Genomic DNA, 25,921 nt, shown 5'->3' on the forward strand with positions numbered 1-25,921 from the left:
TTAAGTAAATCTTGACAATCCACTCACACACCAAAAGAGCAAGTCATGCAGGGTGAATGCTGTGGGACACATGCTTGCCAGACATGAAGTGCGAGAGAGGAATGAGGGAGCAGGTGAAACCTCCCTTGCCTCTCCCCTCTCTCAACCTGACGTCATGCACAGCAGCAGCAGACCTCCAACATGTCTGACAGGGTGGAATTCAACTGTCACCATTACAGGGAGCTCTCGCAGTTTCCTCCAACGAGGTTGAAGACATGAGGAAAGTGCCCCAGAGAGCGGCGGGTGTTTCCCCACCAATTAAATGGGAAGTTAAGGCAGTTTTGATTCTCCTTTTCCCCAAGTGAGTTCTTACAATTGTGCATGTCATTTGTGTTATCAGCCATCTCGTGGCACGGTGGAGTCAAAGCATTATGAACATTGCCACCTTGTGGTTACGACTCAGGTGTCAAATTACATAGTTTATTATTATGTACTATGTAGTCAAGCAGGGCAACAAATGTAATCTAATGACCACTGCTTGCACGGATTGCTAGTATTATTATATTGTCTCAAATCCGCAGAATAGAGAGGAGGACATTCCCCAAAAGCATAATGAAAGAAAGAAAGAAATACATTTGACTTATTGCACTCGTCTGGGACTCATCCGTTCTGAAAGCTTTTTTGAAATTTGAGCAGCACTGTCTTCCAAATAGCTTATGAGCTCAGTTTGTCTTTTTTGTGAAGTCCGATCGATACGTGGAGGGCCATTAGGGAGGCTGAGCAGACCTCAGACAAGCAGTACAAGAAAGGCTTCAATGAGCTTTGCTCAATAATAATAAAGAAGGGCAGAGAGTCTTCGCTCTGCAGGATCACACTTGAAGGAGTGACTTCGCTGTCACGGGATACGAAGGCTGTCGGGAAGCCACATTCTCTAATCTGCAGACACACAAACACGCGCGCGCACGCTGGTGAGCATATCAGAGAGCAACAGCATGGCGTAAAAACAAATGGCACAGGCGAACCTTCGCTGGAGTATATTTGGAAACTCTTGCTGGGGATAATTGCTTTCAGTGGATTGGAGTTTCCAATTATCCCTCTACCAGCGATCCCATCATGGGAAAACTGGACGGGAGGAGGGGGCAGGATTCTTGTCTGTCGTTCAGTCTCCCCCTCCCACCACCAGCGTCACTGCCGCCTCCCCCGAAGGGAGCCGGTGACCAATGAGGTCGGGCGAGCGCGTCCCATGACAAAAAACGTCTTGAGCCAAAAATGTAAACATCTGGGAAACATTTGAGAATCCCCGGGAGACTCGTATTGATCACACACACAATAGTGTTTACTGTACAGCAATGTTGTAAGTAAGTAAAGAAAAGAGGTTTTCATCAACATTCCTCCTAAATCCTATCTTGGAAGAAATAAAGCTGAGGGTGACATCATGTGAAGGCGGTGGCCTCCCATAAGCACCTGTGCTTTTACACCACATGACTCCCGTCCTGATTAGGGTAATTTTGTAAAAAATGATTCATGACATGCCGACATAAGTCTACGCGCCTCTCTTAGCAACAAACCCTTCACAAACCCATTGGGGGGGAAAATCCATCAGATGCTTGTGGCTGCCATGTTTTCAAACAATAAGAATAAATGTCACACTTAACATCAGCAGTGAGCAAATTCCACAACCCCAAAACACAAATATACAAAGACTGTGCCACATAAACTTAGACATGCAGTTACCACTGCCGGTCACAATAAAGGCGTGAAGATCTGGGCTGTAGACTGCACAGGTAGACATGTAGTGATGACGTCACACATTGATGTGGTTGGCAATAAGCTTTTTCCAATGGCACCACTAGCAAACACCTTTGTCATTCGACCAAGCTAATGGTAGAGCAAGCAGGGTTGAATGACAACTTCAGCTTTGTTCTCTCCGCTCATAGTTTGAATGTGTGAAGTGTCAGTCGAAAAGATATGAAGTAATTTTGTTTTCTAAAGGTAACAGAACGCCAGCTATGATGTCAATTCTTCTGGTAAGTTGATTTCATAGATGTGGTAGAAATCAAACTGCATTGGGTCACTGTGGCTTACTTTTCATGAATAAAATATTTTAGGGGGGGGGGGGGCTTAGTGTAAAAAGTTCGACAAGCACCAGTCTATAGCGACGCAAGTAACCAAGCAACAGGAAGCACTCACATCATGAGTTAAGTTTAATCAACTTTAGACCGTCTCTTAGCAATCATTTATAAATTCAGCTTAATCCCTTTACCAGGCGCGATCACTATTTAAGATATGCATTTTAACGCAATAAAAGGGAAGAATAGACGCACTGTTTACATCACAACAGCGAAATGTGTTTAATATGTAAACTTGAACACTCACCCTTTGGGAGACGACGATTACTTCGATGTTCCCGACGTCTTCGGGAATTACAATAAATGAGAAAAATAACAGCATTATCCTGAGACGGAAGGCGAGCCGAGGCTACACAAGCGGGCAGCGGTTGAAGCCTCCTCCTGCCACGGCTCCCTGCCTGGCACGACGCTGACGTTCTCTCCAATAACGCGTGGGGAATTCCTAGCAGTCACATTTTCCTGGGAAGCGATAGTCCCCCTGTGCCGAAAAGTTTTTTTTCTTTTTTCTTTTTTTAATTCATCTTCTATTTAGTCTGGAAGAAGTATGTAAATGGCATTTTTATAATATCAATTGCAATATCAATGTCGTTATCTTTTCTCTCGATCGACTAGAAGGTGTGTTTGGCTTGTTCTTTTTAAGTCAACGCAGGTGTGTCATATAGGTCCATATGGAAATCTCCCTGGGTTGAGCAACTGTGGAGTCGCCGTCGAAAGGCAGAGTCCCGAACGGGAATCTAACTCTCATAGTCAATCTGAGAAACACAGATCCAAAAGGATAATTAAGCCTTTTTCGTTGCTTTGTTGCCCAGAGACTGACTGTAAACGCCAGTGAGTGGAGCAGCACTCCCTCTCGTGGCTGTTGGTAGTAACAGAATTCCTTCCCGTGACAGCGGTTCTCGGCAGACGTCACAGTATTTTAAGCAAATATAGTAACGGTGACAAAAACTGTATATTAAAGTTAAACATTCGGGATGAGTGGACAGCCTAAAAAAATCAAGTGCACAAAAAAAGATATTGTCGCTTGACACATGACGTAATCGTTTCTAGAATGTTCCATTTGTCCTGCGAGCGCAGTCAAATGCTGTAATGTTAAATGTTAGGATAATATATTACGCTCATTACGCTTTTACATTAATAACCATAAATCTAATAAACGAAAGATACAGTGTAATGTGTATATCCATTTATAAATCAGTAAATGTTGGTCAAATGGCAATAATTCCCCCGTTCTAATACTTATGGTTGCGTCCAAGGGCTAGCGGCTCAGGCAGCCAAATATTTGACAAACTAACAATCGGCGTCCAGTTAGCTTAGTGTCGAAACTAATCACTTATTTAGATTTAAAACAAACTTCCCTCTACTTTATCTCGATCCCCCGTGCACTCGATACGTACATTTAAGCGTAAGTGTGTAGGATGTCAACTCCGGCGAGACGACGTTTAATGAGAGATTTTAAACGGTAAGCGAGACCAAAACAAGGCAAGTAGCTAAAAGCTAACATTAGCAACCCGAGGGTTAGCCCGTCAGCGTTGCTACATTTACACACTTGTCATCACATTCTGTGGTATTTTGAAGCACCCATTTCTTTCGTCGGGGTCTTGTTTAGTTTAAAGCGTAAAGTCGACGATGTTAGATATTGATGGGGTGAATTATAAATGGAGAAAACGGCTTACATCGACACTTGTGTTAGCACTAGTGTTAGCATCCCATGATACGTATGACCACTGTTGGCAGTCAAGATTTCAGGTGATGTGTTTACGTCCTTAACGTATACGTAAAAGACAGGCGTTTAACCCAAATCTTATGTATGCCTCTTAGTTATAAGTCATTTATAAATCATTAGCGACAGTGTTGATCACACCACTGTTATTACATCAACTTATTTGTATGCTCCATTCGTAAGGCTGCAAGAAGATCCTCCAGCTGGAGTCAGCGGGGCCCCCTCAGAAAACAATATTATGGTATGGAATGCTGTCATTTTTGGGTAAGTTAGTCCCGATTCGTAATGTAACAGGCTTTCTGATATTAAACATCTCTCTAACATGCTTGTCTTTCTTTCATAGGCCAGAGGGAACTCCTTTTGAAGATGGTATGTAATTTGTCAAACATCCAGGTCTGTTAAATTTACAAGGGACGTGCACTAAAAAGACTTAAAAGTTTGTATTTTTACAGGGTTCTTTGTATTTTAGGAACTGCACATCCTTATGCCACTGCAATGCTCATAATTTTCTTCCTTCCAGGAACATTCAAACTTACCATAGAGTTCACCGAGGAATATCCAAATAAGCCCCCAACTGTGAGATTTGTCTCTAAAATGTTTCATCCTAATGGTAAGTGGATGAAAGTCTTGCATATCCTGTATTAGCTAATGCAATCATTGTATACTGTCAAAACTAATAACACTTTTATTCCTTTTTGTAGTATACGCCGATGGCAGCATATGCTTAGATATACTTCAGAATCGTTGGAGTCCCACTTATGATGTGTCTTCAATATTAACGTCAATACAGGTGCCACAATCACAACGCTGGCTATTGTCATTATTCTCCTCGTCCGCTGACATGCTTTTGTTGTGTTTTCGCCAAGTCTTTACTGGATGAGCCCAACCCCAACAGTCCGGCCAACAGCCAGGCAGCCCAGCTGTACCAGGAGAACAAGCGGGAGTATGAGAAGAGAGTTTCTGCTATCGTTGAACAGAGTTGGCGCGACTGTTGACCCGCGTCATTGTTGTCGTGGTCCCCGCCATGAACAGTGTCCGACCTCTAGTTGTCAACTTATCTCACAGTATACGTTTTGCCCCCCTCCTGCCAAAAGAAACAGTCGGTTGCCAAGTTTGTACGCTGTCGTGTTTGAGGCATTCACTTCTGCTGAATGCCATCATCAGGCTAAAATGTGTTTGTTTAAAAGAAAAAAAAGTTAATGTACCTTGTTATATCTGGGTTACTTGCCTCTTTTTTTGTGCAAAATGGCTGCTAACTATGTGCTTGCTGTAAAACCACCTACTGTTCTTATTTTGACACATAAACATGTATTTGTGGTTATTTCTTTTTGTTGTATCAGTGTGCTTTGTTTTGCCTTTTGAAAGCCTTTCAAGTGGGACTGATATTTTTCATTGAAGCATTAGAATTAACCTGACATGACCATTTATTACAAGCTGCCTTGTGGATTTCAGATGCTCTTTGTGTTTGAGTACGACACACAAGACATGACTGCCCCATTTGGGCACTTGGTTTCACTGACAAAATGCTGACATTTAAAGACTGAGGATGTTTCTTAGCTAAGCTATTTCACAATCATACAAAAGTAGTGATCCGTGTGAAGTGATCATACAAGATGATTTGTCTTTAAAGTTTACACTGGTAACCCATGTAACAAACTGTACATTTTCTTGTAAATAAAATGATCTATGTTACTAGTGTTTCCTTTGAAAGAAGCTAGGTTTTGTCGAGTCAGTTTGATTTTATTTGCAAACATGTCTGGATACACATTTTGACAATGCAAATGTAGCTCTTGTACAATAACCATGGAAAGTGCTACGATAATTCAGTGTGCTGCAAAACAAATTATGCCCAACTCCCATCAGAGTTAATGATCTTGTAGTCCAACTGTTACATGAATCGACTTGCATTATGTTTTACACACAGTGAAACAGTCCCTTAAATTTTTTGTGACTATGACCCTCATCAGGACACTTCGACGCAAGCGTGCGCCAAAGTAAATAAAGGTGACATGGAAACATATCAAAGTTAATTGTTTGGGGGAATGGAATGCAGGAACCCTTAAGACCTTATTTGTAGAGTCCAAATTGAGAATGTGGATTTGTGAAGTTAAAGCTCACAGCTGGAGTTGACATGCAAATCAATGCGAGGTCTGAGGTTTGACCAGTTCGTAGCGGCCCACTTGCCCTTCCTGCAGGAGCTGGCCAATGAGCTGATTTTTGTCCACTCTGCGACTGACGATGAGGTAGCGATGCCTGCCCTGCCCATATGACTTGCTCCGTAGGCCGTACTTGTGAGACACTAGGTGGATCCGCTTGCGCTCATCGCTGGTCAGGTCGGTGGAGAAGTGCAGATCGTCCTGGCGGTCCGACCTGGCGTAGTTAATGATGATGCCCTCGATGTCCCGTTTGTTGAGCTGGCACTTGTTTGAGTCCATACCCAAGCCCTCCCTGGAGAACTTCTCCTTAACTTTGATGGGCTCGGCAATGCCTTCTCCGTCTCGGCCCAAACCTCCACCTGTCCAACCCATCTTCCGCAGCAGCTGGTTCCCAATGTTGTCCTCTTTTATCACCTGTTTCATGGCTTCCTCTCCCGAGCGACCCTGGATCTGCGAACGGGAGATGGCCTTGGCACGACCCTCCCACTTCATGGTGGACTTGACCACTGCCTGCGTCTGTCTCAGGGTGTCTACGGCCTCCTGTGCCGCGAAGTGCTTCACCTGCTTTTTGGCGCCCACTCCTGCTGCCACAAATTGTCCTTCCAAGTACACTTCGCACCTCCAGCGATTATCGGACAAACAGATGAACTTGTAGTTGGCCGTCATCTTGTTGAACTGAGCCGTGTCATTGATGATGCTCACGGCGTTATCCGAATTCTCTAAGATGACCACCTCACTCAGATGTTTCTTCCTCATGCCGAATTGCCCAGCGGAGGATCCCGATTGCTCATGTCCCCGGGCGTGCTGGGGCGCTAGCTGCTGGCGCTGTTGCTCCGCCTGATTCAAGCGCAGCTTTGCCAGGGCCGCTTCTGCCGCAGCGTGCTTAGAGTTCTTTTTGTTGCCGCTGGCCTGCGCCACCATTTCATCCTGCACGTAGACGCTGCACATCCAGCCGAGGTTGGGCAGCCGCTCAAACTTGTAGTCCACCTTCATGTGACAGAAAGCGGCAGAATTGTTGAGAATGCAGATGGCGTCTTGGGCATTGTCCATGACCACAAACTCCGTCCAACGCTTGCGCATGTCGGGCTCGTTGGGGCCCTTACAGTTGGGATAGCCGATGTTCTCCGGATTGCAAAGAGCGGGCGCTAAGGCAGGGGCAGGGCAGCTCATCTGGCACACCACAATGTCGTTGAGCATCGTGTGCTTGTACTTGCGCGGCACCACGCGCACCTCGACAGGCTTCATGAAGAGTCTGACGGCGTTTTCGGAGGCACGGTCCCTCGCGCCGTTTTTACTGAAAGAGTAGCCCGTGGCCAGATAGACTCCCTGACACCTTAGCTCGCAGGCATAGCCATCCGTCGGAACTTTGCGGTTCTTGGGTAGGTCGGCTTGAGGGATATCCCTCAAGTTGACGTAAGTGTACTGAGGGTTGGTCTTGCAGGCCTGGATGCTGCGACTCAACATGAAACTGTAATTCAGATCCTCAGTTCCGGTCATGTACTGAGGATCCGACAAAGACATCGCCAAGGCGGACGCCAGACAGGTAATGAGCCTGTGCTTCTCCACGATCGTGGAGTGATTGATAGGTAGCAGCTGAGGTGGCAATTCCCCCGGCTGAGAGGCGGCAGGCCCGCTGTACGCTCTGTTATGAGGACGATCCCTGTGGCTGTACCCCAAACCCTGCCGTCCACAGTCCCAGCCGCTTGATCTGTTTCCGCCACTGTATCCATTGTGCCTGTACGGCTGCGAATAGAAATCTGTGTTGCGAAAGCTGTGGGTCTCATACTTGTTTGTATAGTCTTGTTGAATTGTTGCCATAAAGTTAGATGCGGAGCCTCGGCCTCCGTAGCCTAAGCTGACTGGACCGCCCGAAGGAACATTATTCTTGTGCCGTTCTCGATCCCTACGGAAGTCAAAAGCAGGCCTGAGAGAGGAGGTGCTCGGTCCTCTGCCCGTGCTACCGTAAGAAGCGTGTTCATATTCCCTGTATCGGCCAGCATGCGGGTCACTACTTCTGGGGGGGTCACTGCTTCGGGGCTCCTTATCGTTCTCCTTCTCATCTGCGCCATTTCCTACTTCACCAGTGCCAATACTGCTGCCGCCGCTAACAAATTGCACAGGCTCAAATCGAGGTCGCATACCAAACCTTGACACAGGCATCTTCCTCATGGGCTCTTCTCCTGCAAATGTATGATACACAAAAACTTAGTGAGTAGAGCATCAAAAATGACACTTTAATCTGTGCTTCTTTTGCGTAGCTTTTGGATTCAACATGATAGTGCTGCTGTGTCGTAGGGCTGAAGATGACATGGCAGCTCTGGGCAATTCAACCAATATTTAATTGGTGCGCAAGTTCTGTTGAGACCAAATTGTGTACAAGCTATTTAAGTGAATTTTGCACAAGTGATCTTGAATTCATATTCCAGTTCAATTCAATAAAACTCACCACCACCAGGAGAAATGCGTCTCTTTTTTGCTTGAGAGCTATGACTCGGGTCATAGGAGCGCATTTCGCCTGCACAGCTGCCCTCTGCCATCACCAGCAGCGTCCGGTCAAAACCAGGCCATACCTGTAAAGCACAACAAACATGGCAAAAAACATGTTGCATTAGGCAAGGAATAATAACAATTCAAGTCGAAGAATTGAACAAGAACAAAAGAAATACTGAAAATATAAGAAAAGTTGTTCCACCAAAGATGGTGTCCTCAGTTCATAATATAACACGTGGTTTGAGAACTTACAAAAGTGAACAATGAACAGTTTCATTCTATTAATGTTGCGACCTACACCGAAATTCGGTTTACGCCGCAGCGTAGGAACGTATCAACGTCGTAAACTGAGGACCCCCTGTACTGCATTTGCGTGCCAAAACTATGACGTCATCCAATTCACGTAGGATTTTGGAAGTCTGTCTCTAACTTGTCTTTGTTCTTCATACTGACCCTCCAGTAAGGCCTATTTAGTACTCGGGAAGCAGACGATAACTAAAGGATAGATTAACAACACGGATGGGCAGCAACTGTTGTGCTGTCACGTTAATGTACCCGTAAAGATAACAAGTAATACGTTCCACGTCAGATGACAGCAAATCAATATATTGGATTTGTAGGAAATCAGATTCTGTTTTAGTTGAGGCTGTATATACGACAGACTGTATAAACAGGCCGATATCGGTATCCGTAAGCGTTGCATGACCCAAATGCTTCGTTTAATAGACCGCTATGGGTGCGTGAGTAACTGCTTACCTTTCTCTGCAGGTAGCCTGTGTCAACTCACCCGTTATTGTTTTAGTAGCTCTAAACACAACGAGTATAAAAACATTAGCCGCCGTGTTAGCCTATTTTGGCTAACAGGTTTGGAGAGCAACTTGCTGGCTATGTATTATGTAGATTACCGGATCGTTGGCGTTCAAAAGCGTCCACAAAGACAATAAGGACATTTCAGGTCGGAGTAACTCAAAAAAAGCGTCCCGGGAAGCATGTTTTGTTGACGCTGTTAAGGCCCGTCCTTTTTCTACTCCCGCTAGCATTGCATACATGGATCTGTCATGGCGTCACTCTTAGTGTTGGCTCGTGAGTGAACGATCCGTTCAAAAGAACGGATCCTTTCAGTGAACGAGCGTGAACGAATCACTTCCTACAGTGATTCGTTCTTTTTTCAGTTCATATGACTTCAACCAGTAGGTGTCGGTAATGCCCATTGAAGCTGGTGCCACCTCGCCGTAAAACAAAACGAAGAAGAAAATGACGTCACTTCCCGTTCACGAACGAGTCGTGAATTGCATTTCCCGTTCGACAACTGAATGGATAAATGGATCTGTGCGTGAACGAATCTGTGAGTGAGTGATTCGCATTTCCAGTTCATCGCGAGAACGGATCAGTGAGGGAACGAATCCTGGCTTTCCCGTTCGCGAACGAGTCAATGAGTGAACTGCCTTCCTGTGCATCAACGGATCAGTCAGTGAATATGTTGCGTCGCTTGGCGTGAACTATGTAAGCCACAATGTAGATTTACGATTTACTTATAGTAGGTTTTAAATAACGTGTATGCATATATATGCCTAAATGTTGTTGTTCAATATATCGACTTTCACATTTGATTATATATATATAAAATAACACCATCAACTACAATCCAACAAATACAAAATTAAAACATCAATGTCGGCATAAAGTGTGTCGGTTTGCAATGGCATAGAGGCAATGCTGTCTGTCACTCACTCGTGAATGAGTCGCGAACGACCATCAGCAGCGCCAGCGAGCGTTAGATGGAGGAGGGACTTTACGAGTCAGTGACGTAATTTCCCGTTCACGACCGGGTGAGAGACTGTTGCCAACGGATCAGTGTGTAAGTGTTGTATTATAGAAAGAAATATGTTAATTACCCTGAGCCAATTATTATTATATATAATAATTGGGGGGGGGGGGGGGTAGTTGTATTGTTTGATGTGTATGGGTTGTTTCCACTGGAAAGAAAAAAAAAAAAAGCCGTATCATTGTGTGGGGGATTCATTGAACGATTCGTTTGAACGAATCTTTTGGGTGAACTGATTCTAACGATTCTGTTCACCTAAAAGAACTGGAATGCACATTACTAGTCACTCTGTTCTTCACCGTACCCATAATGCTTTACGGTATTTCTTTTTTCTTTTTCTCACGCACACATTCACACCTTCATATGCGGGAAAACGAACTCATGGTGTCTGCACACAAGACAGGCAAGTGTACGACCTGCACCATCAGCGACTCCCTGCTTTGCGGCAAGTACTCCAGTATTGAGCTGCTGCCACAAAGATTTTTTTTTTTAATCATCGAATGGGTAACTCGGTTACAAATATTCACTCATTCATCTTCCGAGCCGCTTTATACTCACGGTGGTCGCGACGTGCTGGACCCTAGCGCAGCAAATACATTTGTAAAAATGTACTTTACTCCAAATTTTGTTTTAAAGCATAAATCAAACAAAAACTTGAAAGAATTGGATGTATTTGTCATGAGCAATTAAATTATGACAAAAAATGTCACGTTCTTGGTTTATTTATTTTTTATTGAAAATGTACATCAATGTAATCAAACTTAATACGAAATATTGATTTATTCGAGTGGTTGAGGGTTTCTGACATGATGGATGGATATTAGAAAAAAAATTCTTCGGACACCAAAAATGTTACGGTACTTTGCACCAACCAAGAGCTTAGGTCATAAACAAGTCTTCAATCCACTTCAATACACAAAATATATCCTTATAAATTATATAAATGCACAGGTATTCTTTTTTTTTTTTTAATACACCCATCTGGGTTCAACTCCATCATACATTATTTGGCAACAAAGGAACTGAAATGATAGGACTTAACATATTCACTCATGATTTGCACCATATTTGGAGGAAACAGTAAAATTATTATTTTGGATTGAAAACAAGCAGGTGACAACAGTAAAGAAATTGTTTTATAAATCCATGCAAAATATAGAATACAGAAGGCTGGAGAATATTAAAGCACAAAAGGCCTATACATGTGACCTCCATGGTATTCAACAGTGGCATGTAAACATGGGCAGCATCAAAAGAAGTGCCAATATTTTTTATATTGCTTTGGCATAGTAATGACTTCAATTTGGTGTTTTTTATTTTTTATTTTTTTACAGTGTACAAATTATACTTTTTAAGTCATGTTTAAGTTAACATGCCCTCATCCTACCATAGTTTGCAGAGGCTTTTAATTAACATGAAGACAATTATATTTAAACTGTCAAACCTACCCATTCAGCCTGTGCTTAAGATCAGAAGTGGGGAACTTTTTCCATTAGTTATTGAATATTTCTTTTGAGCATTTTTTGGGGGTGTAAATGGTGGGATCTTTTGAATTTTAGTTCTTCAGCAAATGCTGTAGGTTCCCCACCCATGGTTCATTGTCACAAAGTGGGTCAGAGATACCATGCGAGTCCACAAAAGTCCACATTTGACAAAAGGAGATGATGTAATGGGAGAGAAGAAAAATATCTATTTTAAAAACAGGTTAATATAGCAGGAGGGGACAGAAGAGGTAAATAGTGCTTAGTTGTTGCCGAAGCTGTCGTGGCCCTCTTCAGATGGTCAAGACACATTAAAAGAAGCTACAACGAGAAAGACAAAGAAAGATGCAGATGTTAGAGAAATGCAGTAGAAATGCATCTGGTATCGAGGAAAAAGTTTGGTTAGAATGCAGTCAAATTCAAAAGGTGGGAGAAAATGACAACATTGAGTGAATCTGTGCAAATGTTTTGCTATTCCTAAAGTATATAAAAAAAAAAATTTTAAAAAAGCAAGTGTGCAAATCTCCATCTCATCTAAGTGGGAAAAAGTCCAAGTGGTGGCAAAGAGGGAATTAAAAGAACAGTGGGGGGGAAAACAGTACAATGTATTACAAAAATAAAGTGAGAAAGAAGGGCGAGAGAGACAGAGCAAGAGAGACCCACAAAAAACTGATGGCACTTGAGGACAGTCCCTTTAAGCTGGGGACCTACTCAGTGCAGAGCCACGGAGTACTGCAAAGGAAATACACACAAACCAGTAAACTGAGATACTACATTACAGGGCAAGGTCATTGCTCTTGCGAGAGAGACCAACCGTAAATGATCATATAAATTACTAAGCATAAACAAGATTCTGTTCTAACATGTTGGTGCCTTTATTTCCCCTATAGACGAATAACTTTAAAAACCAGTCCAAACATGACCACTGACTTTGAAATGTGCCATTATAAAAACACGCAGAAACAAACAAAAAAGAATACCAATTGCACTGACAACATACATAAATGTATATATTTCATCACATTTGTGTAAAAAAAGAAAAAGTGCAAATGTGACAGCTAATACAAATCATGACAGTCAATGAGGTATGGGGAGAAGTGGCAAAAAGGGAAGTCCAAGCGAAACACATGTCTGCGATTACTGTAGTCTGTTAGGGCCACTGGATTTACGATGATGGCAAAACAGCATGAGTTGAGTAGTAGGTTCAGAAGCTTTAATAGCTCACCTGCTAAGTTGTCTTTACGCACTGAGCTGGCGTTGAACAATATTTTTTTTACTTTCGCCAAGAATAGCTGTGCTTTGTTTCGACTTTTGCATAATCATATCTATCATTGTTCGAGCAGCCACCAATTATGAGAAAACGTGTCATTTTTAGAAAATTAAGTGAAAATTGGAGGGGAAAAAAAGTCATACTTTCTATGCCTTAACATTACAATTTTGTTCTGATATTACGACTTTTCTCATACATGATTTATTCCTGTTTTCTCGTTATATTGCAACTTGTTTCTTGTAAAATTCCCACTTTGTCTGAGAACTATGATTTTTTTTCCTCATCATGTGACTTTTGTCTTATAAAACCTTTTCTCTTGCAACATTGCGACGATTTGCAAAGTCTACACGATGTAATTACGTGAAGCCTTTTTACAGTATTTATTTGTACAGTATACATTAATCAGTAGCAATGGTACTTTTCAACTACTAGCATACTTCCATGTTGCCGACTTACCCCCCACTCACTAAAAAAATAATCCACAAGTCATTAAATTCTGACCTCTCGTATTTAAATATGAAGCTTTGACTGTATTTGTTCTTTTCAGGCCATGTGTGAGGTGTGTTTCGCTTGAGCTTTGCTTCATTTCTCCCCATCACAACAAGGTCATGTGTGTTAATTTGGAAAATAAAAAGCGCACGCCACACACCATGCAAGAGAGTTGCTACATAGAAAACCTAACCATGAGTGGAATGTATGTTGTATACAAAAAAATAAACATCATAATTAGAGTGGTGCATTTAAAAAGGAGTCCAAGTGAGCAACGCCCAGGGGTGAGGGCAGTTTGGGGGGGGGGGGGGTTTGTAGGGACATTGGGGAAGGGTTGACTGTAAGGGATGATCATTCACAGCAGCGTGGCCACAAGGAAGCACTTTTCTACAGGAATCCTTCTCTGGAAATAAGAGAGAAGGGCCATTACTGCTTTGTTGCATACACGCGTAACATCAGTGTGACATCATCATTAATGGCCAGCTGGCAATCAGAGGAGATCTGAAGCGCCACATCTCATTTTGGGCTCCTCTAGAGTTGCCTACAGGAGAGATCCCCAAACGTTTTGTGCCACAGACTGCTTTGACATAAGGAATTATTTTGACAGATCGGCAAAGAAGCAAATAAAGACAAATTATTAAATGTGCAACTCGGGCTAAGCTTAATTATTTGTTGTAATTAGTAGCAGTTCTGTGCTCTTTCTATATTTTTAATTCAGAGCACCACTCCAGGTGGCGAAGACTTTTGCGAAGCCTGTAATCACATTCAGGCTCTGATGATCAATCAAATTTATTGAAGTCAGTCTTTCTATGTGGTCCATAACCAAATGACCCTTTGTCCAACAGCGTTTGGGGACTGCTGCTCTACAGAACATGACATGTTTCTTCAGTTCTTTCAGTTTTCCTCAAAGGCCGAGGGCCTTAACATCTGTCTCTCTCGTCAGCCTTTGTTTGTGTTTGTGTGCTTGGCGGAGAATCCTTAAACAAAACTGCTCGCCTTTCTGGCAAGACTCTTTTAAAGGGCTCTTTGTGGGAAAGGCAGGGGCGGGCAGAGAAGGGCATCTCCACAAAAATGAGTCTTTTGTGAACCCGAGGAGGACAGATGGAACGACGAGATGATAAACTCTGATTTAGAAGCTGGCCTGTGGGCGATAGACGCCGTCAGTTTACACGAAGAGCTTTATGGTGAGTTGATGTTTGATTCAATTGTAGGCTGACAGGTCAGGTCTTACCAGGACGGGGTGCCTTAAGCAGCATGCATCAAATGTAGGAACAGTTAACTGGAAAATAGGATGGGTGCAACATGGGTGATACGTACATGCACTCACACATTGACATTAACACTACAAGCAGCACTCAGTAAGTGTGACCTGTGGGAAAGATGTACCAGAACACAAATTGTATGTACAGAAAAACCTTTAAGGTCAAATGTAACCCATTCCGGGACACTGAGATGGTTGTTTGGCTATGATTGACATTTAGACTGTGATTGACGGCAGACTTGTCCTGATGTCGCCAGAAGTCAGCTGTGATAGTTTCCAGCTTACTCATGACTCTGAGGATAATGCTTTCCTTCAGAAAGTTTGGGGTTAAATTCTGAATTCAACAATTGTAGGATTTTGTATTTTGAGATTCTTTTCCTCTCAACCTTTTGTTACCATTCTTTGATAAGGTTGGGTGGTTTTTGGAATTTGTGTCACAAAAAAACGGCACTAGAAGCCTACAAAAAGTTGTGCCTTGCGTGATGGCATGTGTGACTTCGAGCTTAAACACCAATGGTTTTCCTGACAATTTGCGAATCGCTGCAGGACATACTCAACTCCCAGCAATCGACCAATTGTTGATAGTTAATGGTTTATTAAACCAATCTCTTGTACGACTTAAGAGCCATTCAACTCTAGAGGTTTTCCTGTACAAATAAGAAATTGGGGAGTGAGTGCTTAAGAGCAGTGAAGATGTATATTCCTTCTGATACTTAGAAAGAGAAATTATTTGGTGAGAAGGTTAAAAGCAGCAGAAAGGTGCCTTCTCAGTGCAAGTGTTTTCTTCCTTTGCTAATACACACACAGCAGTCACATCAGCGTCAATGAAACTGCAGAAATGATCCTTGAGTTCATGTGGTTCAATTAGCTTAGCAAACATTACAAAAACATATGCAAACAAATCACACATGGGAAAGGAGAAAAATAGTTAAAAGGAAACATTGAGGTGACTATCAGCATCTGCTTGCACAAATCAGATGGAAGTAGTTAAGTTTATGATGTGCTTTGGGACATGAGCAACATTTATTGTGGCGAGGTATTCAGAGCAAGTCAGCTTTCTGCTGATGTGGGAATAAATGTGCTCTTACATGAAAGCTTCAGGAGGCAATGAAAAATCTAGAGTGTGGATTAAAATAGGACAAATCCCAGGCTTCTTGTTAATGAGCAGAGACAAAGAAGGCACACTGAGGACGCTGTGACGTGAGAGGGGCTCGTTAAAATTAAACCGTTCTAAATTGGATATCCACTAACTACATTAAGAGACTACATGGACACATGTATTAGGACTACATGGACACATGTATTAGGACACACTTCTGAATCAATAAATATTTCAATTGGATATGGGTTAGAAACCGTTAGATGCTTTAGTTGCCCTTGAATCTGAATACCTCACACAATCTTTCTGCTGTTTCCGATTTTAAGGAGTGTATGAAGCAGCATCAAGCCCTGACCTCGACACCTTTAAGTTGAATTCAAACACCTCTTTCAAGTGGGGATGTTACAATGGAGACACTTACTTCTTCTTCTCTTTGTCCCGCTTGAGCGTGGTGGAGCCCCCGGCCTGCTGGGCTTGATTCTGCAAGAGCTCAGTGGCAGTCTTTTTCTGTTTGAACGTGTTGAGCTCATCGTCCAGGGACTTCTTCTTGTCCTCCAGCTTCTTTTTCTCGTCCTGGTGCAGCTTTTTTAAGCGGTCAAATTTCTCGTGCAGCTATGTAACAAAGAAGATGCGTGAAATACAAGAATAATAATACTGTGACAAGAGCCCTGCAAGATGGCGCTGGCGGCGGGCTAACAACACCAACCTCTTTCTCTGCTTCTTTGAGTTCCGCCTCTTTTTCTTTGACCCGCTGAACGAACATTTGCCGCATTTCTTCTTCCTTCTTTTGCAGCTCGCCCATGAACTCGTTCCTCTTTGCTTCATACGTTTCCTGGAGGCTAGCACGGCAAAAAAGAGATGAGAGTTGATGAAGGGCTCAACTCGAGATGGGAAAAAAAAAAAAGGAGAAAGGTGCCTTGCGTCTGCTACCTGAAGGGCTTGCTGTCGGGGTCCGTGTCCTTGAAGCCCATCTCCTCCAACTTGCAACGGCGGTACAGCTCGTAATGACGCGTATGCGTCTGCTCCCGCAGATCCTCCATGTTGACTCGGATCAGCATTTCTCGCAATTTGACAAAGTCACAGTGATTCTCGTTCTCCACTGTAGGAGACACGTCGAATAAATGGAGCATGAAGAACTACAGATTCGTAATGATTTGCAGCTTTTAAAACGCTTTTCACACCTTAAAACTCTTTTCACAAATCAGTGCAGAAAATAGAGCATTAGTTATCTTGGAGGTTTATATAAAAAATGGCTTAAACAAAAGGTGCGACAGGTTGAATTGAATTGACATAACAATAACAAGAAGTGTGTGGTTTATGCATGATGCCGTAAACTCTGAAGAGGGTGAATGTTATAAAAAGAAGCAAGACCTCTGAATTCATGCTTAAAACAGGAACTTTGCCTCAAATTTCACATGTTCCAAAAGGCTACTAAACTAGCGTGGTGCTTTCAACTCATCGCTATGGATTCCTCAACAAGTCAATTAAAATCAATTGAAAGTCCATTAGTGTCATGTGCTGTAACAGTTCAGCGTGCTGAATGAGGTTGTGCAAGCCGTAGGAGGAAACGGGCGGCAGGGTCAGTCAGGTGGCAGGGACGAGCGGCAGAGAGCATGTCCGGCGAGGCAGGAAGTGAAGCTGACTTACCCTGCACTGTGCCCCAGGGATACTGGCGGGCCTTCACCATCTTGTTGCCGATCTTCACCTCCTCCGTGCTGCCCACCACGGCAAAGGGCAAATGACTCTGTAGAGTTGAACGAGACATGAGCGTTGGTCCACTGCCAGCTTCAGTGAAAAACCCAAACAAAGCTGACTGTAAAAACAAGTCATTTCAGTGTTACTAGATAAGATGAATGCTTGTGCCGGTGCGTACGCTGGTGGTTTTAAATTATCTTTGTTTACACCACGCGAAAAAAAAAAAATCATCAACTAATGCTTGCAACATCTTGCGCATGACAAGTTCACAGGACAATCTGGAAAAGACAAAATAAGAATCCTGCATCAAGAGCCCCCTTTGCACTTGAAAAATACCCATTTGTCGAGAAATAGCCTGAGAGGAAAAATGCTGTACTCATCCAGACCTACTCCCAGATTTGAGTGTGTTTCTTCTTTCACTCATGTGCTCGCATACAAACACACACAATGCCTCAGCCTTTACAAACGCACACTCAACACAAGCAGTGAAGCCAGCTCTTCCTTGACATGTTTTGATCATGTGAGAAAGAAGAGACCATTTTTCCACACTGTAAGCTCTGAGCTGGCTGACTGCATTGACGACGACACGCGGGGCGGCTCACTGAGATCTTGCACGATCACAGACGTCACGTCACCTCTCCACATTCTAAAATGCATCTGTGGGGCTTACGTTCATGGTGGAGTTGATCTCGGCGACTGACTCGTCGTCAGTGGGGAACTGGTAGATCTGCACGCCATTGCTGACCAGCTCACTGGTAATTTTGATCTTGAACTTGGCCAGTTCACTTTTGGAGATGGCGTCGGACTTGGCAACGATTGGGATAATGTTCACCTACCGGGTGAGAGAAGACAGTGCAGTCGCTATTATAAAAGGGACAACATTGAGGGGTGTAGCCAAATATAATTCAGCTTGTTTCTCACGAAAATAAAAAGGCGCCTTGTTACTACTGAATTACAAGTGGTACCGTTTTGGCCGCATGTTGCGTCAACAGTCAAACACAACAGTAGGTGATGTAAAACCTGACTTCCCCATCCACATGCCTGCTTTCTAGCATGCTTTTTTTCTTGTCAGACAGTGAACCTTCAAAGCAGGGTGAGCAGCATCCACTGGTTTATGAAACTACCACTCTTTTTAGTTTGACGTTAAATCTTGTAAAAGAGTAAGGCAGCATGGCTGTGTTTGTCGCAGGGCGCAGCCGCTCAGGTCCGATGGCTCGTGGGGCTCCATGCAAACGAGCATCTCGCACAAAATAGACAGTAGTCACACAGAGTTGACTACTTTTCTCAGATGACTGACACTGATGCGTCTGCATGCAGGCAGAAGGCCTCGCTTAAGGTTGGTGAACCGTGACGTCCTACATACTTCTAGCCATGCTCAACGCAATAGAGAAGCATTGACACACAAATACTATTGTACACAAAATGTATTTTTCTTAATCGCACTTACAATACTACTGCACAGGGGATTCAAACTTAATCCAACAACAATGAATGTAGTAATCCCCTCTATGTCGTGGTTCACTTTACATGTTGTCCCACTATATTGCAGATTTTTCTGTTAATAGATCTTTGTGTTGGGGAAAAAAAATCTGCACTATTTATTTGAGGGATCGAACGATAAAATAAATGTTTTAATTATTATTATGAAATATTTTCAAAATAATGATCACGCTACATTGTTCTTCATTCATTTTTGTGCACCTGCAGTTTGAGAGGGAATTACATTTCTACTGCTTTTTATCGCTTTTGGGGCAGGGAAACAGGTATGCCTCTTGCGTAGAAGTCGAATAATTGTATCAGTGCTCGTTTAAGGCACTAAACACGACTTGAAATAGAATTAGGGAGATAGTAAACAAGCAGTAATGTGACCAACATGAATCTGGCGCTCACCTTGCTGTCAAGCTTCTTCATAGTGACCAGGTCAAGGGATTTGAGCGAGTGGCCCGTGGGAGCAATGAAGTAAAGGCAAGCGTGGATGCGAGTGTCGTGGTAGCTGTGAAGCGTGCGCTTTATCTTCAGCTCCTCTTGGAGATATGCTTCAAACTGGGCATCAATGAATTCCACAATGGACTTGTAGCTGGTGGGGGAAAACAGCAAAGGTTTATGGGTTTGGAGGGGGAAGAATTATTTAGATTTTTATTATCCACAGAATAGCTGCATCTACATCAGTGGTTCCCAAAGTGGGCGGTACCGCCCCCCTGGGGGCGGTGGAAAGATCTGGGGGGGCGGTGAGGAAGAAAGGGGCGGTAGGGGGGCGGTAGTCGATTTGTACACAACACGCCGCTCTGGCCCAGTCAGATCCGACAGCATAGACTACAAAAGCAAAAGCTCAGGTTTGTAATTTCAAGCTTGTAATGTTCAGAATTTTATCTTATAATAAAAACCGCATTCTGGCGGTCAACATCATCTTGAGTTCAAGTCAACATGAAATTGGGGACTCGCCAGAACGCGCCGTGTTGTGTTGTGTTGAGCTGGTTAGGGCAGTGGTCCCCAACCACCGGGCCGCGGACCGGTACCGGTCCGTGGGTCACTTGGTACCGGGCCGCCAAGCCGCACAGAATTTTTTTTTTTTTATCGACGATCAATTAATTCAGGTCAAGACACTCGTCCCGGTCACGTGACATGTTTCCCCAGTCGAGCCCGCAAAGCTAATATGTGGCGACAGGCTAACTAACCAGGCAGTGAAGCATTCAAAACTGCTTCAACACATGGAGACCAAGCATCCTGCAATAAAAGACAAACCTTAAATCACTTCGGGTGTCATTGTCTCCGATTACGTCTAGATGGGACCGGCTCGTTTCTGAGAAACAAACTCAGTGCTCCCACTAATTCAACGTATTGGTAATGATATTATTAATGTATTATTTATTTATTTATATAAATGTATTATTTATTTATATAAATGCCTTGGGGGGGGGGGGGGCGCTAGGAATTCACTGGGGAGCCAAAGGGGGCGCCAGCCTGCAAAAGTTTGGGAACCACTGATCTACATGGAACACACCTGTCTTCTTTATTAATCTGGTCTCCAAAGCCCACTGTGTTGACGACAGTGAGCTTGAGGCGCACGTTGCTCTCCTGCAGTTCGTAGGTGTTGGACTTGAGCGTCACCCCAGGCTGGTTGTGCTGGGTGGGCTCGCCCTCAAACTTGGTGTTGAACAGCGTGTCCATCAAGGTAGACTTGCCCAGACCCGTCTCACCTGGACAACAGGATGACGAAAATTCACACACGTATAGACGAGGTGGGTATGATCTGAAGTGTCTTTTCACAGGGACACAGCCTCAAAGCTATAACAGAGATATTTTGTCCCTATTTTTTTTTACAGAAAAGTGAAAAGGAAAAAAAAAGGCAGAACATTTCCATCTTCAACAGACAGTATAAAAAGGGTTTATGGAGGTTTGTATGTATGATAGTGTCTAGTGGTGTCTGGTAAGCCATTGTCAGGCCTTGGCGGAGAGCAACAATCTTGTAAAGATGTAGTGTATTTCTTTTTCATTACAATCAGATGACACACCAGATGCCCATTTATTTCAGAGAAGGCTTATACTACACATCCATACCCAAAGAAAAGCACAGAGTTAGCGAGCGGCTTGTATACTGTAGTGATGTTCATTTATCTTGGAGGCAGTCAGATGACTCAGTCAGCAAGCTCCGTCTATTTTTAATTCTTCACAGCCTGACCTGCCATCAATGTCGGCCCACTTTGGTAAGATATCGCACCATTTTCCCTCAAAACATTTTTAAACCGCAACTCCAATTCTTACATCGCTGCCGCAATTTTATATTTGTGCAAAAATCTGCAAGGGAAATATAGACACTAGAAGGAAATCTTCTATCTTATATTATGTGATCGTGAAGATTTCATACTTTTAAGAGGTGTCGTTGGGAGTCTATCTTCCTAACAAATTCCAAAAAACATCTTAGGTAAGGTTGATTTAAGACTCTAAATTTTTCATGAATTTAAGTGCGATCGGTGGTTCGTCTTGTCTCCTGTGACTGACTGGTGACCAGTAAAGGGTGTATAACCCAGCCTCTTGGCCAAAGCCAGATTACTCGTACAGAGTACATATGGGACAGGCTCCAGTAGCCCGTGTCTCAAATGAGAACATGCGCCATGGAAAATTGATGAACAGTTATCTTCCAATGTCATTTTGCTGCCACAAAGAGCTTTTTGGGATTGACACAAAAAATTTGCAATCATAACTAATTCATAGCAAATCAAAGCCAAAGCAAACATGCCACAAAAGACAGAGAAATTAACAGTGATCAAGAGAATTCAACAAAAACAGATTTCCAGAGGATGCGCTTAGTGCGTGCGGAATGGATACAAAACAGCCGCTGTTGTTTGACTCTCTCGGCGTAGACAGTCACCCATTGTTAAATAGAAGCAGCGGCACATTTAACAGAGCTTGACCTATGAGATACTCAGAGTACAACTCAAAATGTTTGCGCACCGCTGCGACTACACTCATATCCACACCAAAACTGTTAGTTCTAATGTCAAAAACCACATTGAAATATAACCACAGCCCACATTTGGGCTGGAGAATAGCGAAAACATTTCCTGTGTTGATGTTTATGCCAGGTATCTCTATAACAATATTTCTATAGGGTCAGTGAAAACGAAGCATTTTCAAAGAAATGCTAAATATTTATCAGTTTTCATTTGAACTTACTGACAGTCATCCATATTGAGTCAGCAATTTATAAAGTGTAATTTAAAGATAAATAAGAGAAGTGTTTACATGCGTACGAGTGTGTTGTTGCGTACTTTGTCCACGCATGTGTGGCTTGACACATTACGTAGCTTTTGTGCTAAGATTCACAGCACTTGTGTAGGGGTGCACTTGCCTGTCTTGTGTGCCGACACTGTGAATTCAATTCCCGCATATGACGGTGTGAATGTGTGTGTGTGACAGACAAGACACAAAAAAAAAAAAAAAGATTCACTGCACAGAAAACTATGGTGCCAAACCTAACCCGACCATCACAAAAAACAACAGTTGGCCAATCAACCCTGCACACCCCTAACCCTGCGATGCAAACGGAGCGATTGTATAGCATTGCACGCAATACATTGTATTATATCACTTTTCTTCATCCCCAAAAAGATGTAATTCGAGCAACAAACTGGCTGTTACAGAAATGGTACGTAGGCGATAATCGTGAAGAAAGTGTGAAAATATTGAAAGATGAGACTCGCTCTCATTCAACCGAATGGACCGGCTAGGCAGGGACCGCTGCCGCTGGCTAGCTTGAGCTGTCGACAAACTTGAAAGGAGTTATGTGGTTGATTGGTCAGAGCTGGGCATGCATGGAAAGGCCACATCATTGTTTTAATTTTCATTATTAATATACTGAATGTCCTTGTCTAGATATCGATAAAATAACAATACATCGCCCAGTCCATACTGTTCAAATAGCAAGCGTGATGCTGATTTGTCATTCTGTTGTTCATATACAACAGACTCACCAACGCAGAGGATGTTGAAGCAAAATCCATGATTGACAGATTTGTTGACCAGCTGGTCAGGCATGCTGTCGAAGCCAACATGGCCAGCGAGAGGTACGGCACGGGCACCTTCACCCTAAACACAATAAATGACAGAAAAATGTTAAGCAAACACCATGTTACAAAAGATTAACATCCTTTCTATCACACGTGATTAATTATTGTTAGCGTCTGCTCTGTAAAGTATTTCTGCTGCCGACTTCCTGTTTCCTGGACTTTCTACCCGCACCAGGATAGCGCAGAGCAAGTTTGTACTGTATATATTATTGGTCATTTCACATGGCTCGCAATTTTAGATAATACATGCGCATAGGCCACAGTTTTAGGAACACTGAAACAACCTCATGAGATGTTCACTGCTGTCTGCAAATGATGCCAAGAGGTGTTGCAGATCTTATCAAGGGTTCTAACATTTTGGCCTCCTTGTCTTGTTATGTGAACGGGTCAAAACCTCAGAGCTGGAAAGAGCTTAGTATGATGTGGTCTACTTCTCCACACTTCTCCTACTTCACAACAAAAAATTCCACCGCAATATTAGGATGCACTGTGATTATGGTTATAAGGTGCTACATTGGAGATGCATTCATACTTGAATAAGCAAAATACATGCCAGCCAGCTGAGTAATGTGGAGAGTTACTCTCATTTAAAACAATGGGGGAGGGGCAACAGAATTCTGTGTAACGTTTACTCATGACCTTATTTATACATTATTGTTTGATTCTGAGTTTTCACTTCCTGCTGTTGACACTTGTGAAGTTAATGTTGACGCTTGTGTAATGTGTCACTTATGTGCTATGTAACCTATATGGGAAAAAGTTCACACAAAGACATTAAATCAAAATTGGCCACTTGAACCTGTACTGGAATTACAGTCTTTGAATAATGTTATGGTCATTATGTGTAAATACGATTGTGACGTTGATGCTGATAAACAAGCCAATGAGCATTGTATTATATTGCATGTGGTGTCTCTCGGAAACAAGTGCAGAAATCTCACTTGAAGCATGTGTGGGTGTTTGTGTGGACGGTAGAGGTGGTTAGGCAACCTTTTCCTGCAACCTACGACATCAAAAACTGCAAAGAATTTAGATTAGAAGGCAAAGCAAGCAGCCATTATGCATCCTATCATAACATAAGCGCTGCTCAGCTATGTGCTCCCAGCTTTGACAGCCAAAACATTCCAAGGGAAGGCCAATTGGTGAAAAAGACAATTGATTATTTAGAGGGCTGAAATTGGATTCATAGAGCTGCTGCATGGAGGTGTAAAAATGACTGAGCTCTTTGGACAAACAATATTGAAAGTATATTCACTTGTTTGATAACAATAATTTGTCTAGCTCAGGAAATAGGATGATTTTCTCAAATTCACACTTTCAGGTTAACAATAAAGATTAATACTCAAAATCTGCTGTACACAATTGTGTCATTTAGGTTCGCTTTGCAACCCAAAACGACTACACAGTACACACGTCCAGGGTTGGAAATGCAGCATTCCTAAAACCCCTTCCTGCCTTTCAAGACACCCGCAGCCAAGTTCCACACACCAGTCAGCCACAGAATGGGATGTTAAACTGAGAGAAACGTGCTATTCTAGGCACATTGTCTGACGTTTTTTTTTTTCTTAACCCAGCCACAGTAAAATATGTGGAGTAACATTAGACATGCCCTTCCCCCTCAAATTGCAGGGTTAAATTAAATATCAAGCAAAAATGTGTTCTCCCCGTTTTCACACGCATGACAACGCCCGAATGAAAGTTGAATTGACTTGCTTGAGATAACGTAACGGAAATGAGCAGCGGAGCGTCGCTGAAATGGGGGCGTTGAAAATGAATGGCCTCTTTACAACAGCGCGTCTTTTTTTAATCATTTTACGCAGCATTTCATTGGTTAAAACAGATATTTTATAAGGCACTTGTAAATTTAGACCAACAATAGGGTCAAACCAAGCCAAGATAACGGTGGAACTGGAAACATAATAGTACTGATACTGGTAATGAAACCTTATTGAGCTTCAAATTGACCATTCTAGATTAGCATAATCTCAACACGACATTTTGCCGATAAAATGACAAAAAACACAACAGAGGGAGGCGACTGACTAGCACACCCACTCCTTACAAAATGACAATTTTACCAGTGATGCATTTTCTTTTTCTTTTTTCTTTTCAATATCTGAGAGAAATGGTTGTATTAATGCGGGTTAATTAAAACGTGCTACTCACCGCTTGTCTTGCTATCTCCGTGGACGCCATTGGTGATAGCCGTTAGCCAAGCAGGGTCTACGAGTTGAGCGAGGGAAGCTGAAGAGCTGAGGTTACATCGAAAACTCGCCTTCTGTTTAGGGATATACCATTGCTAAAACATATTTAAACAAATCTACTTACCTCAAACAATGTCGTGCAAAAACCTTGTGCTGTTGTCAAATATATTTCGCATTGTGTTATGATAGATCCCGTTTACATTTTGAATTAATCATGAACAATCATTTTTATCGAACACTCCCTAAAGTACTCCCCTATGAGCGGCTTTAATGGATTCTTCCACACCGATTCGCAGTGGACCTCAGTGAATGAACATCCCGAGTGGATGGATAAATGGATGGATGGATGGATAAATAAATAAATAAATAAATAAATAAGTGCGTGCGTGTGCGTGGTGCCAAAAGCCTAATAAAAAATTAGATTGCCATCACACTATGTATTATTTATTGTCACTGCTTAGAGCACTCTTTAATCTTCTTTTCATCCCTATCTATGCTAGAACGCTTTTGTACTAAGATGTAAGTAATGCGCGTAAATGGGAGACTAACATAAACG

General features: G+C 42.8%; 4 protein-coding genes across 7 annotated transcripts in view; 1 reads left to right on the top strand and 3 right to left on the bottom strand.

Moving 5' to 3' along the window:
* Positions 1 to 2,829, bottom strand: part of elf1 (E74-like ETS transcription factor 1) — a 40,392-nt gene extending 37,563 nt beyond the window's left edge. The window contains exon 1 of the mRNA XM_037262559.1: positions 2,356 to 2,829. The gene's annotated coding sequence lies outside the window, so the exon portion shown is untranslated. The remainder of the gene's footprint in view (positions 1 to 2,355) is intronic.
* Positions 204 to 5,520, top strand: LOC119129373 (ubiquitin-conjugating enzyme E2 A). Of its 2 annotated transcripts, none has more exons than XM_037262562.1 (6): positions 204 to 340; positions 4,012 to 4,092; positions 4,172 to 4,197; positions 4,349 to 4,438; positions 4,530 to 4,618; positions 4,695 to 5,520. In XM_037262562.1, the coding sequence occupies exons 1-6, from the start codon at positions 255 to 257 to the stop codon at positions 4,821 to 4,823; spliced, it is 501 nt and encodes a 166-aa protein (XP_037118457.1). In that variant the 5' UTR covers positions 204 to 254; the 3' UTR covers positions 4,824 to 5,520. The 2 variants fall into 2 exon arrangements, with proteins under 2 accessions (XP_037118457.1, XP_037118458.1); XM_037262563.1 differs by lacking the exon at positions 204 to 340 and adding an exon at positions 3,358 to 3,567.
* A 40-nt stretch (positions 5,521 to 5,560) lies between these two features.
* On the bottom strand, positions 5,561 to 9,559 carry nkrf (NFKB repressing factor). Its single transcript, XM_037262557.1, has 3 exons — positions 9,231 to 9,559; positions 8,431 to 8,554; positions 5,561 to 8,164 (listed from the first exon to the last, which is right to left on the bottom strand). The coding sequence occupies exons 2-3, from the start codon at positions 8,519 to 8,521 to the stop codon at positions 5,967 to 5,969; spliced, it is 2,289 nt and encodes a 762-aa protein (XP_037118452.1). The 5' UTR covers positions 8,522 to 8,554; positions 9,231 to 9,559; the 3' UTR covers positions 5,561 to 5,966.
* Positions 9,560 to 11,241: 1,682 nt separating this feature from the next.
* sept6 (septin 6) lies at positions 11,242 to 25,411 on the bottom strand. Of its 3 annotated transcripts, XM_037263121.1 has the most exons (11): positions 25,328 to 25,411; positions 23,066 to 23,180; positions 20,596 to 20,791; positions 19,485 to 19,671; positions 18,265 to 18,426; positions 17,547 to 17,643; positions 16,830 to 16,998; positions 16,606 to 16,738; positions 16,321 to 16,511; positions 14,771 to 14,818; positions 11,254 to 13,942 (listed from the first exon to the last, which is right to left on the bottom strand). In XM_037263121.1, exons 1-10 carry the CDS (start codon positions 25,355 to 25,357, stop codon positions 14,815 to 14,817), a joined length of 1,284 nt encoding a protein of 427 aa, XP_037119016.1. In that variant the 5' UTR covers positions 25,358 to 25,411; the 3' UTR covers positions 11,254 to 13,942; positions 14,771 to 14,814. The 3 variants fall into 3 exon arrangements, with proteins under 3 accessions (XP_037119015.1, XP_037119016.1, XP_037119014.1); XM_037263120.1 differs by lacking the exon at positions 14,771 to 14,818 and having other exon boundaries at positions 11,242 to 12,101; XM_037263119.1 differs by lacking the exon at positions 14,771 to 14,818.
* Between the last annotated feature and the right edge of the window lie 510 nt (positions 25,412 to 25,921).

Source organism: Syngnathus acus, chromosome 10, assembly GCF_901709675.1.
Source record: "Syngnathus acus chromosome 10, fSynAcu1.2, whole genome shotgun sequence".
Classification (NCBI taxonomy): domain Eukaryota; kingdom Metazoa; phylum Chordata; class Actinopteri; order Syngnathiformes; family Syngnathidae; genus Syngnathus; species Syngnathus acus.

What these genes read in the sequence shown, in the direction of transcription:
- LOC119129373 (XM_037262562.1), top strand. Translation starts at nt 255, where the DNA reads ATGAGGAAAGTGCCCCAGAGAGCGGCGGGTGTTTCCCCACCAATTAAA. An exon ending in GGGAACTCCTTTTGAAGATG is followed by an intron (nt 4,198 to 4,348) that starts GTATGTAATTTG and finishes TCTTCCTTCCAG; the next exon opens with GAACATTCAAACTTACCATA. An exon ending in CAATATTAACGTCAATACAG is followed by an intron (nt 4,619 to 4,694) that starts GTGCCACAATCA and finishes GTTTTCGCCAAG; the next exon opens with TCTTTACTGGATGAGCCCAA.
- nkrf (XM_037262557.1), bottom strand. Translation starts at nt 8,521, where the DNA reads ATGGCAGAGGGCAGCTGTGCAGGCGAAATGCGCTCCTATGACCCGAGT. An exon ending in ACGCATTTCTCCTGGTGGTG is followed by an intron (nt 8,165 to 8,430) that starts GTGAGTTTTATT and finishes ATACATTTGCAG; the next exon opens with GAGAAGAGCCCATGAGGAAG.
- sept6 (XM_037263119.1), bottom strand. Translation starts at nt 25,357, where the DNA reads ATGGCGTCCACGGAGATAGCAAGACAAGCG. An exon ending in CTTCAACATCCTCTGCGTTG is followed by an intron (nt 20,792 to 23,065) that starts GTGAGTCTGTTG and finishes CCTGTTGTCCAG; the next exon opens with GTGAGACGGGTCTGGGCAAG. An exon ending in TCCCTGGGGCACAGTGCAGG is followed by an intron (nt 16,999 to 17,546) that starts GTAAGTCAGCTT and finishes TGTCTCCTACAG; the next exon opens with TGGAGAACGAGAATCACTGT.